At 45.2% G+C, this 19,464-nt stretch overlaps 1 protein-coding gene across 4 annotated transcripts in view; it reads right to left on the bottom strand.

Moving 5' to 3' along the window:
• mtcl2 (microtubule crosslinking factor 2) overlaps positions 1–19,464 on the bottom strand; it is a 73,083-nt gene extending 53,619 nt beyond the window's left edge. For all 4 annotated transcript variants that reach the window (XM_024005767.2, XM_024005770.2, XM_024005769.2 and 1 more), the window contains exons 1-3: positions 18,103–19,464; positions 14,763–14,987; positions 7,462–7,620 (exon numbers count right to left, since the gene is read on the bottom strand). In XM_024005767.2, coding sequence (XP_023861535.1) covers positions 7,462–7,620; positions 14,763–14,987; positions 18,103–19,014 — 1,296 coding nt within the window. In that variant the 5' untranslated portion in view covers positions 19,015–19,464. The remainder of the gene's footprint in view (positions 1–7,461; positions 7,621–14,762; positions 14,988–18,102) is intronic.

Raw genomic sequence — 19,464 nt, 5'->3', positions numbered from 1 at the left:
GCCTAACACTTCGCAGCTGAGCCGTTGTTGCTTCTAGATGTTTCCACTTAACAATAACAGCACTTACAGTTACAGGGGCAGCTCTAGCAGGGCAGAAATTTGACGAACTGACTTGTTGGAAAGGTGGCATCCTATGATGGTGCCATGTTGAAAGTCACTAAACTCTTCAGTACAGGCCATTCTACTGTAAATGTTTGTCTATGGAGATTGCATGGCTGAGTGCTCAATTTTATACACCTGTCAGCAACGGATGTGGCTGAAATAGCTGAATCCACTCATTTGAAGGGTTGTCCACATACTTTTAGCCATGTAGTGTATAACCTTAACCTTTTAACATTAAAAGCATTTGAATGTCTATAAAACAGGATGAAAGAGAGGGGGGGGGGGAGCGACATAAAACAACAGCTAGAAAACGTATGGACCAGGGGGGTGATAAACAGAGCAATGGTTTTTGATAGTTCTCTCTCTCCCCCCTCCCTCCCTCTCTCTCCCTCTCTTTCTTCCTCTCCTCCCTGCAGACTGGTACAGGTGTGGATAGGCTGGCTGGCTGGGGATGGAGAGACTAGCAGGAGATGGATAATGGAAATAAAATGACTTCCATCTAACCTGTCAGGTCTCCAGCGCTCTGCATTCTTTCTGTCTGGTGGTTGTGTTTCTATGTTCACAGTGTTTTCACTTTGTAATGAGGAGTAGGAGCCTAGAGCCTCAGGTCGCTGTGTAAGGATCCATTCCACACTTGACATGACTCTTCTCAATTTTCATGTGTATTTTTAATGGAGCATGAAATTACCTTGCGATCCCTTAGGGGGGAAATGTGCGTGTGTTTGAAAAATTCAACAGAGTTTGGTTGGCTGTGCCTTACTCATACATGAGGAAATGGCCCGTGCAGCTCCAAGATGTGTTACATGGATACATGTGTATATGTGTTTTGTGACACAATCTGTTCTGTATGTGTTTATTTTGTAGTGAGATGTGTGTGTGTGTGTGTGTGTCCACCTGGGTGCATGAGCGTGCACGTGTCTGATGGTCTGATGTGACATCATCGGCCTTCACCCTTGCTTGCGGAACCAATAGAGGACAAACGAAGAAAGGCCTACTGTAAACTGGTGAATCGCCAAGGAGGAATTTGCAGAGGTGTGGAGCGTGAGAGCGGTTCTATATACAGTGGACAAAGAGGGGGGCTTGGTTTTAACATTAGCATGAAGTAAGCCAGCAGCATACCACTCTGCATCCCACTACTGGCTTACCTCTGAAGTTAAGCAGGGAAGGTCCCTGGATGGGAGACCAGATGCTGCTGGAAGTGGTGTTGGAGGGCCAGTAGGAGGCACTCTTTCCTCTTGTCAAAAAATTATAATAATGCCCCAGGGCACAAATGATGTAACTATTGGGCCAGTAAAGATATTTTCTGTCTCTCTCCTTCAGGCATTAGACTAAGAAAAAGTCTCTATATTTACATCCTATATAGTACTGCAAGTCGAAGAAATGCATCTAGTCCGTCTGTCCTGAGACAGTGATGTCCTGATCAATCACAATGACCCAGAAAAACAACCATCCATCCAGTGCCTCTATAACACATCTACTTTGATTCCATGATGGCCCACAACAGGTTTGTTTGTATTTGGCAGAATTCTGGAACACACCCAGCGCAGGGCGCTCCTTATCAAATACAGCTGGCTAGCTACATCATTATTAGGCTAGGAGAGGTTTAGACCAGGGAAGGCTCTGTTACGACCTGGAGGTCTGCAGCTCTACCAGTCTGCAGGTCTAGCAGTCTACAGGTCTGGAGGTCTGCAGGTCTAGCAGTCTACAGGTCTGTCAGTCTGCAGGTCTAGCAGTCTGCAGGTCTAGCAGTCTACAGGTCTAGCAGTCTACAGGTCTAGCAGTCTACAGGTCTGTCAGTCTGCAGGTCTAGCAGTCTACAGGTCTGTCAGTCTACAGGTCTAGCAGTCTACAGGTCTGGAGGTTGCAGGTCTAGCAGTCTACAGGTCTATCAGTCTACAGGTCTGTCAGTATGCAGGTCTAGCAGTCTACAGGTCTTGTCAGTCTACAGGTCTGTCAGTCTGCAGGTCTAGCAGTCTACAGGTCTGTCAGTCTGCAGGTCTGAAGTCTACAGTCTGTCAGTCTGCAGGTCTAGCAGTCTACAGGTCTGTCAGTCTACAGCATTACATCAGTCCAGGCTCTAGCAGTCTACAGGTCTGTCAGTCTGCAGGTCTAGCAGTCTACAGGTCTGTCAGTCTGCAGGTCTAGCAGTCTACAGGTCTGTCAGTCTGCAGGTCTAGCAGTCTACAGGTCTGTCAGTCTGCAGGTCTAGCAGTCTACAGGTCTGTCAGTCTGCAGGTCTACAGTCTACAGGTCTGTGTAGCAGGTGCGTACAGGTCTGGGGTTGCAGCACGGTGGGACCCAGTTTAGCCCAATCCACTTTGGCCACTAGCAAGCAGGTGAGGAGTTTAATCAGATCACACAGCACGCACGCACGCACGCACTCAGACAGACAGACAGACAGACAGACAGACAGACAGACAGACAGACAGACAGACAGACAGACAGACAGACAGACAGACAAACAGACAGACAGACATGACAGTGATTGCCCACAGCGACCTGATTGGTTGGCAGAAGCTGAGCGCAGAATCCCAGATTAAACCTGTCAGCTTGACCCACGGAGGAGAAGCACTCAGGACCCACCTAATGCAGCAGAACAGGGTGTGTACTCTGTATGTGTGCCTGTGGTGTCATTTCTGACCCATTTCACTGTAACCTAACTGAATAAACCACCACTGTGTGGGAACTAAAGTGGGCCACAGTGCCACACAGAAATGGAATATTGTCCAAGGTACCAAAGAAAACACACTGTTGTTCACTGTCCTAGTCCGAACTGTCCACTACTCATCACATGAATACACCCTTCAGCAGCTCATCTGCATGTTGTGAAATACTGAATAATCAATGGCTCAAGCCCAGAACATAATCATTCATTCATTGGGAGAAACATCCATGTGACTGATAAGGACGTAGCTCACGATCACATGTCCTTTAGCTCCACAGACTTTCTCTTTGCCTCTTTTAGACTCCTCCCCTTCTCTAGCTCAAGGACATGCTTCCCCCAGCCCCTACAAACAAAGGAAACAGCCCTTCCTGAAATTCAGATATACAATGGGGGCAGGCTCGGTGTTGTGTTTCCTTGAAAAGTAGTGGCAAAATGAGCGGCGGTTGCAAAACAAAGGGAGTGCATTAGGCCTTGTTGGCATTGACTGCTAAAGAGGTCTGTGTCCCTAAGCACTCCAGGCCTTGTTCCCACAAAATCACACTGTTCTGGGTGATGAGGGCCCACAAAATCACACTGTTCTGGGTAATGAGAGCCCACAATACACTGTTCGGGGTATGAAGCCCAAAATCACACTGTTCTGGGGTGATGAGAGCCCACAAATCACACTGTTCTGGGTAATGAAGCCCACAAATCACACTGTTCTGGGGTAATGAGAGCACAGAAATAAACACTGTTCGGGGTATGAGAGCCCACAAATAAACACTGTTCTGGGGTAATGAGAGTCCACAATAAACGCTGTTCTGGGTAATGAGTCCACAAATAAACACTGTTCTGAGGTAATGAGAGTCCACAAATAAACACTGTTCTGGGGTGATGAGAGCCCACACAATCACACTGTTCTGGGGTAATGAGAGCCCACAAAATCACACTGTTCTGGGGTAATGAGAGTCCACAAAATCACACTGTTCTGGGTAATGAGAGCCCACAAAATCACACTGTTCTGGGGTAATGAGAGTCCAAAAATAAACACTGTTCTGGGTGATGAGAGCCCACAAATCACACTGTTCTGGGGTAATGAGAGTCCACAAATAAACGCTGTTCTGGGGTAATGAGAGCCCACAAATAAACACTGTTCTGGGGTGATGAGAGCCCACAATCAACTGTTCTGGGGTAATGAGAGTCCACAAATAAACGCTGTTCTGGGTAATGAGAGTCCCAAATAAACACTGTTCTGGGGTAATGAGAGTCCATAAATAAACACTGTTCTGGGTAATGATTGTCCACAAATAAACACTGTTCTGAGGTAATGAGAGTCCAGAAATAAACACTGTTCTGGGGTAATGAGAGTCCACAAATAAACACTGTTCTGGGTAATGAGAGTCCATGAATAAACACTGTTCTGGGTAATGAGTGTCCACAAATAAACACTGTTCTGAGGTAATGAGTGTCCACAAATAAACACTGTTCTGGGGTAATGAGAGTCCACAAATAAACATTGTTCTGGGGTAATGAGGTCACAAATAAACACTGTTCTGGGGTAATGAGAGTCCATAAATAAACACTGTTCTGGGGTAATGAGAGCCCACAAATCACACTGTTCTGGGGTAATGAGTGCCCACAAAATCATAACTGTTCTGGGGTAATGAGAGCCCACAAATAAACACTGTTCTGGGGTGAATGAGAGCCACAAATAAACACTGTTCTGGGGTAATGAGAGCCCACAAATAAACACTGTTCTGGGGTAATGAGAGCCCACAAATAAACACTGTTCTGAGGTAATGAGAGTCCACAAATAAACTGTTCTGGGGTAATGAGAGTCCACAAATAAACACTGTTCTGGGTAATGAGAGTCCACAAATAAACACTGTTCTGGGGTAATGAGAGTCCAAATAAACACTGTTCTGGGGTAATGAGAGTCCACAAAATAAACACTGTTCTGAGGTAATGAGAGTCCACAAATAAACACTGTTCTGGGGTAATGAGAGTCCACAAATAAACACTGTTCTGGGGTAATGAGAGCCCACAAAATAAACACTGTTCTGGGGTAATGAGAGCCCACAAAATAAACACTGTTCTGGGTAATGAGAGTCCCACAAATAAACACTGTTATGGGTGGATTGAGAGTCCACAAATAAACACTGTTCTGGGGTAATGAGAGTCCACAAATAAACACTGTTCTGGGGTAATGAGAGTCCACAAATAAACACACCAGTAAACAGAAAACACTGCCCAGTCTGCCCACAACCTCCAAGAAAGAGAGAGAGACTGGTGGAGAACAAGAGAGAGAGACTAGGAGTGAAAGTGAGAGAGAGGTAGTGAGAATGAGAAAAAGAAACAGAGGGAAAACAAGTGAAAGAGAGAGAGAGAGAGAGAGAGAGAAAGGAGGGAAAGATGCCCTATGGAATTTTTCTTCGCCCTCTCACCATTGAGGTTTCCAATTAAGGGCAGTATCTTCCCTGATTTCCTTCCCCCTGCAAGGACCCCATACATATAGGCCCACCTCTGTCTCCATTCATCTCAGTTTGAGCTGCTGCAGGACCCAACCCCACAACCCCCTCCCCTTCCTTCCCTACCTTTAACCCCCCTCCATCAAATCCAGCTTCATCACCTTCAGAGGGTCAAAACAGCTGGAATGTGAATCAATGCTCTTGGAATGAGAGGGGGAATGAGGAGGGATAGGAGATAATAACTTCATCAGCAGTGTTCTGTGTCTCTTTTGGAAAGGGAAGGGGTTGCTATCATTCCACTTTCCATTGTCCATTTTTGTGCAATCTCTGCTTATCAAACATCTGTCTGGTCAACAATAGAGGACAATGCAGTAGAACCAGGCAGCCAAAACCACTCAAATGTATCTAATCATCGAAAGAGAGAGCTGTCCTAACTTAGCCTCAGCGGTTCCCCGACTCCCCTACTCTTGACCCAAAACTGTTTCAATTGGTTTAGAAGTGTGGATGGTGGATGCATCATAGTCCATTTACATGATGAAACACTGAGAACCTAAGATGGGTTTTAAACAGATTGTCTTAGGACACATATCAGAAATAGTCAGCAGCCAATCTGGATTTAACTTAGGCCCAATGGTTAACGCATCCTAAATATGGACTCAAGTGTTGCTGACCAAATCTTTCAATCCAACTAAGGGTATAAACATTGAAATACAAAGGAAGTTGTAACAGAGAAAATGTTCAGAAAACATTGCAAATACTGTATATTTTCTTTCCTTCCTTCTCTCTCTCTTCTCCTCAACCTGGCCAGCATCATCAGCCTGACTAATATCACAGGAGGCAGATCAACTAGCAGCAGAATCCAATGGGCTAGCCAGACCAAGCAGCTTGTCGAGCTCAATACTACAGCAGCATCACTTACACACCCAGACAGGAGCCACAGAATACCAATCAATTATTTACAAACCTCCTTGTATTACCTCTCTCTCTCTCTCTCTCTCTCTCTCTCTCTCTCTCTCTCTCTCTCTCTCTCTCTCTCTCTCTCTCCTCTCTCTCTCTTCTCTCTACTCTCTCTCTCTCTCTCTCTCTCTCTCTCTCTCTCTCTCTCTCTCTCTCTCTCTCTCTCTCTCTCTCTCTCTCTCTCTCTCTCTCTCTCTCTCTCTCTCTCTCTCTCTCTCTCTCTCTCTCTCTCTCTCTCTCTCTCTCTCTCTCTCTCTCTCTCTCTCTCTCTCTCTCTCTCTCCTCCTCTCTCTCTCTCTCTCTCTCTCTCATTCCTAACTGACTGAGAACAGAGACAGAGTGGGTAGTGAAGCAAGGGATAGACAGGCACACATAACAGTCCTGGATCAGAAGTGTCAGCTATGCAAAGAATTCTCTTTTCCATGGGGCAAGCACAATACAGCAGCAGTACCCCATTTAGCATAGCCTGCCAACCACACAGCTAGCCAGCCAGTCAGTCAGTCAGCCAGCCAGCCATCCATCTAGTGAGAGAGTGACTTTGTTTCGCAGTCAGCTAGACAGCCAGCTACCCAGCCAACCAGCCCCGGTTCTGAGAGCTTGGCCAAGGCCACGGTCAGTCATAAGCCCCCCTCCCTGCTCTCCTCTCCTCCATAAAGGGACGGCAGGAGAGAGAGGGGCCTCCTTTTGTGCACTCCAGATTAGTCAACACAGAGGGAGGGCAGAGATTGATAGAAGAGGACATTTGATTTCTCCTGAGAGCATTAACTGAGCATAACGCAATATCTGAAGAGAGTAAAGAGTGTTTTTAACGGAAGCTTTTATGAGGATAGAAAGACTTGCACAAAGCAGCTTCCTCCCACGGTTTTCTATTCAACTCTGTCCAGTAAACATACCGCCAAATGGTTAGCAGTCCAAACAAAAACACAACCCTCTATCAAAAAATTTAAATCGCCCACTTCTTCATTCTACACAACATACTGAACAACATGTCATTGTGGTTCAGTCTGACCATGTATGAGGTCCCAAACTTCAACGTTATTATTCCAAACCCGGTGAATTTATATGGACCATTGAAGAAAGCCTACTTAACCTAGCCAACTCAACACAGCGTAACCTATAGCCAAACCCAGTCCAGCTCAGCCCAGCTAGACAAAGCCATGGTCAACCCAACCGAGCCCAGCCAAACCAAACTCAGCCCGGCAGTACATCATGTCTTACCTCTCAACACGGCCCGACCATAGTAAACCCAGCTCAGCCCAATCCCACCCCTCCCAGTACATCATGTCTTACCTCTCGTTGCTTCTCCATCTCAGCCTGCAGGACCTGCTTGGCCACCTCTAGGTCCTGGAGCCTGACCCTCAGCTCCTCGTTCTCCTGCTCCAGACGACCCCTCTTCTTCTCCACAGAGTCCAACTCGTTGTGCAGTCGGATGGACACGTCTTTAGCCACCTGACGTCCAAAGGAGGAGAGAAGAGAGAGAAGACATGAGGGAGGGTGGTCAGCATCAGTGAGATGTATGATCCACATGCCATGATCCAGAGTCATACTAAATGACTAAATGAGTCATACTATAAATACCCTATAAAGCCTTTATACTGTAAAAAGTGATTTGTTTAAAGTATGACCACATATATATGCCTAAGACATGTATGGCTCTCTGCTGATGGTGTATTCACAGCACAGTAATAAATCACACCATACTGTAGCTTATCATTAATGTGTTACAGCAGTAAGTAACACATTATTTGGATAGTATGACCCAGCATTATCACTAATATGTGTAGGAGTGGAGCAGAGATCAGCTCTGAGATAATCATGTGTTGACATGTTGCTACAGAACAAGACTGTTATAACCGGCTGATCAGGTCCAATGCAGCTGTTTCTAACTCATTATCAAATCATTTCTGGGAGACAATTAAGTACCTCACTGGGATTGTTTTCAATGAAAATGCTTCTTAGCAAAGGGAATTTCTCAAGCAAGAATTTTGCTAAGACTGTCTGGTAGTGGTCTGAGTGGGGAGGGACAAACTGAAAACTAGCTGTTATTGGAACTCTCTTTCTTATTGGTCTGTTAACTAATTTACCGCCTGGCGATGTCACTAGGCAGGCCAAAACTCCCTCCCACCAAAACAGGTTGAAATTTCAGGCGGTCTTTTCAAACCGCTCTTACACTGAAAGGACATTATCATCATTTTCACAATTTCATATTATTACTCCAACTTCATAGTTTGGAAATATATATAAAACCCAGGAAAATCACGTTTTTGACTGTACTAGCACTTTAAAGTTGAATATATGTTCCTCTGAGCGGTTGGAAGGCCATTAAACACAGACCCTATCCAGATGAGTGTATGATGTTCTGTTGGGCCAACAACAACATAACGTGCATATTTTATCATAACAAAGAACCGTGTGTGTGACTGTATATCACAGGGCACTAACAGGTTGTTCAATCCAAAAGCAAACCCAACTGCCTGGTTCTAATTGTTTATATGGAAAGGAGGTGACATGCATATTTATACGATAGGTGGGAAACATATCCAAAACATTTGAGTGGATTGTCATCTTTATGTCAAATGTTCTGAAAACAGTTTATACTGAAAATGTAAACAATGATACAAGGCACATTATTATTATTTAATTTTCACCCTCACTATATTTCTCTCCCTCTTTGCAACATCATAGCATGAGATGAGAGTCTATTTGTATAGGGTGGTACAGTGCTGATCTCATTGAATGAGGAAGGGGGTGACAGGAAACAGGTGTGTGTGTGTGTGTGTGTGTGTTGTGCTGTGTGTGTGATGTTCTTTACCATTCGGCCATCAGATTTGCCACCAATGCTCCTTATAGGACACATCACTTATACACATCTAGATGTGTATAAGAGACAGGCATTGGGGGATTCTCTCTGCCCCTGAACCAGAGCCAATGTGCAGCTGGGAACCACAATGCCCCTCTGTGCTGCCCACTCTGAGCTGGACCAACGGCCCAGTTCACCACCACGCTCTAATTCATTTCTCTCTCTCTCTCACTCTCTCCTACGTATCTCCCTTTGTGTGTTGCTTGGCTGTTTTTAATGCTGTCCTTAACTTATCCTTTTAAGGAAGGAAAACAACAGAGACAGAGACAATACATTATTTACAAACAACATTTTATTCACCTTTATACACACACAAGTCTGTGATTCTCTTTCTCTCTCTTTCCTTATACTTCTTTTGCCTCTCCCTCTCTGCCCTCTCCTCTCCGTACTGTAGAAGGGGGACAGGCGGGGAGACGGACTGCATGATCAAATCAATGCCTCTTTCATTAGCGTTCTGGGAGGTTTCCAGGCTATGTTTTTAGACTTTGATGCTTTATGGTGATTGGGCCCCATTGGCAGTAAACAACAGCCTTTATTAATGGCCTGTTAACTTAACACACATTCAATGAGAGGACTCTCTCTCTCACAGTTCAGCTCCTTTCCATACACTGCTTTGTCTGCCTGCACCTCCCAATAAATATAATGCTTTGATATGTAAAGAGAAAAAACACCTTGAGTTTCCCCTAGGTACAGATCTAGGATCAGCTTGCTCTCTCCCAATCCTAACCTTAACCAATAGTTGGAAAAAATGAAAGACTCACCCAAGATCAGCGTCTAGGGTCACCCAACGAGCAGTTTTAGCATTGGTGAGGGGCCCCAGCTGGCACTAGAGGACGTGACAGGCATACAGTCAGTGTGTATGTAGGGGGGAGTGACTGGTACATTATGGTCAAGTCCCAGCCTTCAAACATCTATCAGCCAGCTCTCCTACCTAAACACTTGAGATGCCCTCTATTCTCTGTAGTCCACTGGACAGAGTCAGACAGAATCAAAAGGAGACATTTAACCATCAAAAGGGTGTCTTTCATGTATTTGTGTATGTGTGTGTGTGTGTGTGTGTGTGTGTGTGTGTGTGTGTCTGCATGCGCGTATGTGTATTTGCATGCATGCGTGCATTGGAGTGTGTGTGCGTGCTGAAGCAGATCCCTGCTATCTGATCCTGCCTGTCAGCACTGCCACAGCTCTAACTGTTCCTCACACTGCCGTTTTACAGACTTCCCTGTACATTTTATCATCACGGTTTTGCATGTTGGCAGTAAGCGCAGGATGGGGGAGTGTGTAAAGCATTGGCCATGGCTATGTCACAAATGTCAGCCTATTCCGTATGTAGTGAACTACTTTTGAACAGGGCCCATAGGGTTCTGCTCAAAAGTAGAGCACTATTTAGGGAATAGGCTGACATTTGTGACGTAGACAACTTGATTAGCCGATGCCTTACTGACTTTACTGTAAAGTATGTCTTGAAGAGATATTGGATTTTCTACTTTAATGAGCTAAGAAAGTGCTTACAAAGGAGAGCATACTCTATGAAAGCATTGAGTATATACTATATAGAGTATATACCATAAATCTGAGCTATTTAAATCATGATGGGATCCAGTATTGCAGCATCAGCTAACAGGCATACCCAACTGGTGCATTTTTATGTACCTATCATCTAGTTGTTATCCTTCCTGTTGCAGCCTCCAGAAACAGAATAGTCATCTTTTCCCTTCTGTGTATATATAAAAAGGCTCCCCAGCTGTTAAAGAGCCAACCTCTGCACGACAGTTGTTTAGTGGTTACAGTATAATCCACATTGTGGGCATCCACACACGCTCCTGCTAGTGCCGTGCTGAGCAGGCAGCAGGCACAGGGATCAACAACACTTCCTGGAACTCCATGAGCAAGCCAATCGGCTCTCTGAACCGGGCCTGCCTGGCTGACACGTGGAGACGGTATCTATGTGTATAGTATCTCCAGGATGCTGCTCTTACTGCTGCCCAGCTGTTATCTGCAATCCTTTGTAGCTCAGTTGGTAGAGCACAGCGTTTGTAACATCAGGATAGTATGTTTGATTCCCGGGACCACCCATATGTAAAATCCATGCACACATGACTCTAAGTTGCTTTGGATAAAAGCGTCTGCTAAATGGCATATATGATTTATTATATCTGCTGCTGAGAGAGGTATGGAGAGAGGGAGAGAGAGAGGGAATCCACCCGTCTCCCTATCTCACTAACCTCTCCTTTCCCTCCCTATATGCTAAGCAATATTGTGCTGCTATTTCTATCGACTTGGCCAAAGCTTTTGATATGGTAGACCATTCCATTCTTGTGGACCGGCTAAGGAGTATTGATGTCTCTGAGGGGTCTTTGGGCTGGTTTGCTAACTACCTCTCTCAAAGAGTGCAGTGTATAAAGTCAGGAAATCTGCTGTCTCAGCCACTGCCTGTCACCAAGGGAGTACAGCAAGGCTCGATCCTAGGCCCCACGCTCTTTTCAATTTACATCAACAACATAGCTCAGGTAGTAGGAAGATCTCTCATCCATTTATATGCAGATGATACAGTCTTATACTCAGCTGGCCCCTCCCCGGATTTTGTGTTAAACGCTCTACAACAAATCTTTCTTAGTGTCCAACAAGCTTTCTCTACCCTTAACCTTGTTCTGAACACCTCCAAAACAAAAGGTCATGTGGTTTGGTAAGAATAATGCCCCTTCCCCCACCGGTGTTATTACTACCTCTGAGGGTTTAGAGCTTGAGGTAGTCACCTCATACAAGTACTTGGGAGTATGGCTAGACGGTAAACTGTCCTTCTCTCAGCACATATCAAAGCTGCAGGCTAAAGTTAAATCTAGACTTGGTTTCCTCTATTGTAATCGCTCCTCTTTCACCCCAGCTGCCAAACTAACCCTGATTCAGATGACCATCCTACCCATGCTAGATTACGGAGACATAATTTATAGATCGGCAGGYAAKGGTGCTCTCGARCGGCTAGATGTTCTTTACCATTCGGCCATCAGATTTGCCACCAATGCTCCTTATAGGACACATCACTGCACTCTATACTCCTCTGTAAACTGGTCTTCTCTGTATACACGTCGCAAGACACACTGGTTGATGTTCATTTATAAAACCCTCTTAGGCCTCACTCCCCACTATCTGAGATACCTACTGCAGCCCTAATCCTCCACACACAACACCCGTTCTGCCAGTCACATTCTGTTAAAGGTCCTCAAAGCACACACATCCCTGGGTCACTCCTCTTTTCAGTTCGCTGCAGCTAGCGACTGGAACGAGCTGCAACAAACACTCAAACTGGACAGTTTTATCTCAATCTCTTCATTCAAAGACTAAATCATGGACACTCTTACTGACAGTTGTGGCTGCTTTGCGTGATGTATTGTTGTCTCTACCTTCTTGCCCTTTGTGCTGTTGTCTGTGCCCAATAATGTTTGTACCATGTKTTCTGCTGCTACCATGTTGTGTTGCTACCATGTTGTTGTCATGTTCTGTTGCTACAATGCTGTGTTGTCATGTGTTGCTGCCTTGCTATGTTGTTGTCTTAGGTCTCTCTTTATGTGGTGTTGTGTTGTCTCTCTTGTTGTGATGTGTGTTTTGTCCTATATTTATATTGTATTTATTTCTTTATTTTTATCCCAAGCCCCCGTCCCCGCAGGATGCCTTTTGCCTTTTGGTAGGCCATCATTGTAAATAAGAATTTGTTCTTAACTGACTTGCCAAGTTAAATAAAGGTTAAATAAAAAATTTCATTAAAATAAAATGTGCAACTCGTCTATTGCTATGAGTACATGGAAGCTCAGCCCACACATCCTGTACATGTGACGGCCAGAAGGGAAGGATATGGTATCTTTCACACCTGAGCCAAGTAAACAGTGAAGACCACAGATCACAGGTAGCGTGAAGAGACCGTGGTTTATGACTATAAATAAAATACCTCAGTCGGTTTCCCCAGCAAAAAATGACAATAGCATCATAGCCTCCAGGCTGGGAGAGAATGGTTTGATGTGTATCCATTAAGCTAGCTAGCTGCCTTGAAGAAAAACCACTGACCCAGACAGTGTAATGCAAGACTAATTCCATATCCTACTGGACATTCTTGGAGCAAATACTGTATTTCCCTTAGTGTATATCCATTGACATTGTGGTAGACCTCACTGTTTTCTATTACCTGTATCAGACCCAGATGTTTCATAGCTCTGGAATTAGGACAGTGGGTCAGAGAGGCCAGAAAATGACCAGGGGTATCCCATAACCATCTCCAGATATCACACACACGTGAAAACTTTATGCATGCAAGGGTACACACACCTCCCCCCGCAGAGCGCTGCAGGGCAGGATGTAACAGGAAAAAGGCAACAGCTTAGCGTGACTCAGGGAACAAGGACTTAAAACAATGACCTTAAGCCAATTTAAGTGTAGCCCTACTACTACAGCCCTATCAACTTACAGTATGTTATTTTATGTGATGTTGGTTGAGTACTATGTGACTAATAAAGACTGAGTATTTTGTTGGTCTAAAGAATGTTCCCCAATGTGTTGAAACAGCTTGTATCCACTGAATGTAACATAGTGTACTAGTGTTCAAGTTATAGAGGGTTTACAGTGGCTGGTACAGGACAGGTCTCAAATATCACTAGGAATACATATAGCCCAAATCCTCTAAAAGATGTGACACACATTTCCTTCCCCAGTGCTTGGTTTGATGCTTGATTAACCCCTACTGTCAGAGAACAAAGCCAGCCTCACTGTTCAGATGAACTCAATTTGGAGTGAGTCAGGAGGGCATGGGAGTGTTTAAACCCAATTTGAGGGAACAAGAAGGGAACATTTGACCTGGTGTAGTTGGTAGCTAGAGGAAACAATCAGGTATGTGTTGAGAGACTGGGCCTGGCTGTTTAGGAATACGGAGAGAGAGATGGCGGAGAGCAGAGGCCGCCGGGGTCACATCCCTGTGGTTTGTTTTTGGTTTCCTGTGTTAACAGCCTTTTTTGACTGGCTTCCCCCGGCCTGGAGAGCCTTGCGCCCTCCCGCTGTGCCCCGATTGGCTGCTGAGAACCTAACTCGGGAGCCAAACTAATTCCTTATCCCCCAGAGTCAGCAGAGAAACACTGCTCAGAGGCATAATATTAGATTGCCAGAAAGAAGGGGTGCTTTTCTTCGCGTTTCTTTCTCTCTCTTTTTTTAAAGATATACAACTGGACCGTTTTTAATGAGGGACAGCGGCCAGCCTTCAGGGGATGACATCATCACCCTCCACTCTCGTCTCCCCCTCTCTTCCCTCCTTCCTCGATTTCTGAGAAAGATCTCATTGTGCTTCTGTCACATGGAAATGGTTCACAAACAGCTGTGAATTTGGGATGTGTAACCATAGCCTCAGGTCAGTAGGAAGACCCACAACCAGAAATGTCTCTCCTAACAAGAAATCCCATCAATGGTTTGTGAATGGATGCATTTAAAGCCAAATGTAACTTTTGTCCTATGATCTGTTATCCCCCTATCTTTGAAGTTTCCAGAAGTCTGTGAACACCTAAATGCTAGCAATTACCCAATGTTCAGTAGCTCTTCAAGTTTCTGTTTGTGTTGCTAACATATGAATTATGCATTGGCCTGCACACACGCATACACACACACACACCACCTTAGCTGTCCATCGAAGTCGATGATGACAGACATACCCCACCCTTACAAACACAGTTCCATCCAGATTCTCTCCCTCTCCCCTCACCTTGACGTCCTGCTCCAGAGTTCGGATGAGCTCCCCGTCTACCTGTCCCGTCTGGGCCACGCGGAGGCTGCGTCTCTCAGCCTTGCGGAGGCGGTACTGCAGGATGCGGCAGGTCTTGTTGGCCTGCTCAAACTGTTGCCTCAGCTCCTGCAGCTGGTACACATCCTCCTCCATGTACATGTCCCTCATCTCCAACATCTCAGAGCGCAGCTCCTCCATCTCATCCTGGGGAGAGAGGATGGGGGAAGGATGGAGGAGAGAGGATGTGGGGAAGGATGGAGGAGAGAGGATGGGGAAGGATGGATGAGAGAGGATGGGGAAGTATGGAGGAGAGAGGATGGGGAAGGATGGAGGAGAGAGGATGGGGAAGGATGGAGGAGAGAGGAGGATGGAAGGATGGAGGATAGAGGATGGGGCGAAGATGGAGGAGAGAGGATGGGGGAAGGATGGAGGAGAGATGATGGGGGAAGCATGGAGGAGAGAGGATGGGGGAAGCATGGAGGAGAGAGGATGGGGGAAGCATGGAGGAGAAAAGAGGGGTGAGAATAGTTGGAAATGCTTACCTACCATATACAGGGTCTTGATGAGCCAATCATTATACTCATTCTAATCATTAATGTACAGTATATGTCAGCATCAGATCAGTCATCAACACCATCATTGTCACTGTCTCCTTAGCAGGATGTGTATCTTCCTCTCAGAATCATTAACAATGTATATAGCATTAACAACCCCATCATAACTGGTAGTCTACATAACCAGTCCAGGGGTAAACCCCTACAGAACACTGAGATGAATACAGAACTGAACTTTTCCCAGCTGACATATACCTGAATAATAACAATGTTATGATTTAAATGATTTATGATTTAAATCAAACACAAAAAGCCTTAGGGGCTTAACCTGGCATTACCTACTACTACTTAAATAACAACACAAGTGTGCAGTTTGAGAGGCATTACCTACTACTAGTTACATAACAACACAGTGTGCAGTTTGAGAGGCATTACCTACTACTACTTAAATAACAACACAAGTGTGCAGTTTGAGAGGCATTACCTACTACTACTTACATAACAACACAGTGTGCAGTTTGAGAGGCATTAGCCCAAATCCTACAACCCCCCTGACAACAGGATAGTAATAAGGCAGATCAAATATTTATAAAGGTGGTGGTGGATGAAATGTGTAGTAGTAGTAGTAGTAAATAGAAGCATTTTATCGCATGGCTAATGTGCGGAGGGCTGCCGAGCAGCGCACGCTGATAGAAGACAGGGGAATGTGGGTCAACCACTGCAGAGCTCGTCACTAGCGCAGCCCGGTGCAAACAATGATGTGTGGAATGAGGACGGTAGGCACACTCGACTGCAGCATCTGCACGAGGCAGGCTACCCCCTGAAAACAGCTGCAATAGTCAGACAGGTGAGTAGAGGACCTGACAGCGGAAGCACGGGATGAATAAATAAAGCTGTGGAGGTCTGGTACTACTATGGCTGCACGCATGACCTGATTTTTACGCCTAATTAGACTGACTAATAAAAAAGGATGTGGCTCCCCATGGCTGTCTGTGGTAATCTGCAGGTAGCCTAGTGGTTAGAGTGTTGGACTAGATCGAATCCCCGAACAGACAAGGTAAAAATCTGTCGTTCTGCCCCTGAACAAGGCAGTTAACCCACTGTTCCATCAGGGCCGTCATTGAAAATAAGAACTTGTTCTTAACTGACTTGCCTAGTAAAATAAATATCAATCAGTCAGATGGATTTGATGATTATGGTCAGCAATCAATCAAAAACCTAGCATGAGTGTGCATGACTGTCCGGGTGGACTTTTGATCTTAGATGGCCACCACATAGTAGGCTAGGGAGGCCTATGTATACCATAATAATCATCATTCTAAATCTAATAATTCTAAAGAAAGAAAATGTGCTTAAGGTAACCTAGATTCCAAGAACACAGGATGAGATGTTACTATCCTTTGTGCAAGCACTTCCAAGAGTTCATGAACAGTGAGCCTGGTGAAATTTGGGGAGCGCATCGTCAGTAGTGTACCTTTGGTTCCTAGGGTGTTTCGGCCTTTCACACTATACACCCTCCCCAAAGGCGGCCAGCGACAGGGTGATCAATCCTACACTTGCGTCCCATTCCCAATTAGTCATAGGAGTTGCCTTGTTGTTGATAGCCAACATCCCATCCCTTTTGATCTTAGATGGCCACCACATAGTAGGCTAGGGAGGCCTATGTATACCATAATAATCATCATTCTAAATCTAATAATTCTAAAGAAAGAAAATGTGCTTAAGGTAACCTAGAAGTTGATTGGATAACCCGTTGTCATGGTGCGCCTCTGCACACAGGCCTGTAGTAATTCAATTAATTATTAAGCCCCCCCCCACTGAAGCAGGCTCCRTGAAGTGTGGCAATTATATTGGATGATAAAATACAATTAGTCAAGCTGTCTTAACCATGTCACTGTAATCATCTCGTGCGTAACAGATGAGCCCCTGCAACCACCTCCAACCACCTCTGATGTTTTGGGAATTTACTAACCACCTCACCATCATCAGCTGAGAAAACATTGGGTTTATATTCTGAGATAACACTGACCACCCTATGTCTCTGTGCCTTCAAAGGGTGGTATTTTGTTGTTGTTTTTGGACAAGAGTGAGGATGAATTAACAATCATGCACTTAAGAAGTTGTTGGCTATGTGGCCAATTTGGGTTTGCCCTGATTGTTTTTTACTTGAAGTTCAGAACCGTGATTATGCGTGAAAATTTTATGCAAATGTATTTCGTTTTTTTGGTGATCCAATGAAAACAGTACTTCGGCTCCATCTCTTAAAGCGGCATTCAGCACTTGAAACAACAACAAAGTGAATTCCCGCCCCTGTTTCAGTACAAACTGAAGGATGGGGCTGGACAAATGTAACCACTCTCAAATTCACAGACAAAGATATGTTTGCAAGTACTGACCGTCCATGATATCAAAATTATAGTTTTGACCATGCATAGACCATGTTTTAAACATGTTTTGAGGCCATATAGTGTTTGTTTACAAACACTGGAGTAAAACAAGCTTATATTTTGGGTTGTCTGTGGGACTATGACAGTTTAACTAAGCTCATGGGGCATTTCTATTTTCTACTTTCTATTTTCTTCAAGAATCAATGGGTACAATATCGTTCACTTATAAGTAGAAAATGTAGGTAGCAACTACAGATTGCCCCTTGAACAGAACCGTTCATGGAGAGTAGGGTTTTGTTGTTGTTTTCTTTCACAAATGAGAGCAATCTGAGGGAGGAATTTCTGTAGCTGAAGACAATTTGGAAAAAATATGCTTACTTTTAGGTAATCGTTTTCTGATCTCAGTTCCTCGATTTCTCTGACAAATTCTTCATGCATGCCATCCATGAACTCTTCCGTCAGGTCGGAGAAAGCTAGGGATGTGCTGGCAGGCACCCGGCTGTCGAACGAGGTAAGAGACCGTTCATCCCCGGGAGAAATGCTCCCCCCTACGGTCTCCACTCCCAGGGAGATTCGGTTCTTATCAACTGAGGTCTTGGCGTGATGGTCACCACGACTACCCCTATCCGGTGGTCCATGTCCGCAGTCACTGCTTGGTTGATCGCCATCAAGACMCCCGCCTCGGCTGTTGGATTCGGTGTCACTACTCAGAGCGTCGGTGGATAGTTTATTCTCCTCCGAGGCACAATCGGAGAGCTCGGAACTGCTATCCGTTGACGACCGTTTGCCCGCAGCGCAACCGGAGTCTTTGCTCTGGTCGTCGGAGGCGTTGCTCGCATCGGACACCTTCCTCCGACCACCTTTCATCGATTTACTGCTGCTCTTCTGGGCACTGCCTACCGATACCGTGGATTTTCCCGTCAGTTTTCCTTTCTCAGATTTCGTCTCTTTCCCGCTAACCGGACTACGCCTGGACACCCGGCTGCCTAAATGTATGGATCCTGGTTTAACGCTCAGTGTTGGTGTACCGATTCCTCCACGGATCTTGGTGAGGGACCATCCAGGCACATCCTTGGGTCTGGCGGGTGATGGAGCCCGATTATTTTTTTTCTTCGCGTTGACTTGAATGGGCTGCACTACGGGCTGTTGCTCGAACTGGTGCTGTTGTTGAGGCTTCGCCTGCCCGCTGTTGGCGCTCTCCGTGTCGCTTTCCATTTTGTGCCTGTGTCTCCTTTCCTTCGGCGAGACAAAGTGAGTTGGCGAATTAACATCAGCCTTTGTCTTTGTCATTCATTCCGCTTTGACAACTACAGAAAAACAGAAATGAAACCTCTATCAGCAAAGGCAGAAGAAGTCGAGCTTTTATCTCACAACTGCAAACAAATAAACTGCAGCAATCCCTATTAAACCGGATTTAACAGCGCATAGAGATGGAAACGGCAAATTAGGCTACAATAACATAACACGCTGTAGGCCTAATGATGTTTTATGGTTAATTCCGTTTAGGTTTTGGCACATCTTCTATTCATATTGCACTAACATATGCAACTCTATCTCGCCGAGTGGTTCGAAGTGGTAGAAACAGAGTGGAAGTGTGCTCGCGAGTTTTTTTCTCCGCCCAGCGTTTAGCRGTTCTGTCTGTGGCGAATCGCTGTCTGGAAACTCAGCATCACTTAGAGCTCTCTGCTGCCACCCAGACTTGTAGATCGTTTCAAGAAGCACAAGTAAAAAATACATAAA

Source organism: Salvelinus sp. IW2-2015, linkage group LG17, assembly GCF_002910315.2.
Source record: "Salvelinus sp. IW2-2015 linkage group LG17, ASM291031v2, whole genome shotgun sequence".
Lineage (NCBI taxonomy): Eukaryota > Metazoa > Chordata > Actinopteri > Salmoniformes > Salmonidae > Salvelinus > Salvelinus sp. IW2-2015.
Note: the sequence above shows the minus strand (reverse complement) of the source record. Positions and strands in the feature narration are given on the sequence as shown.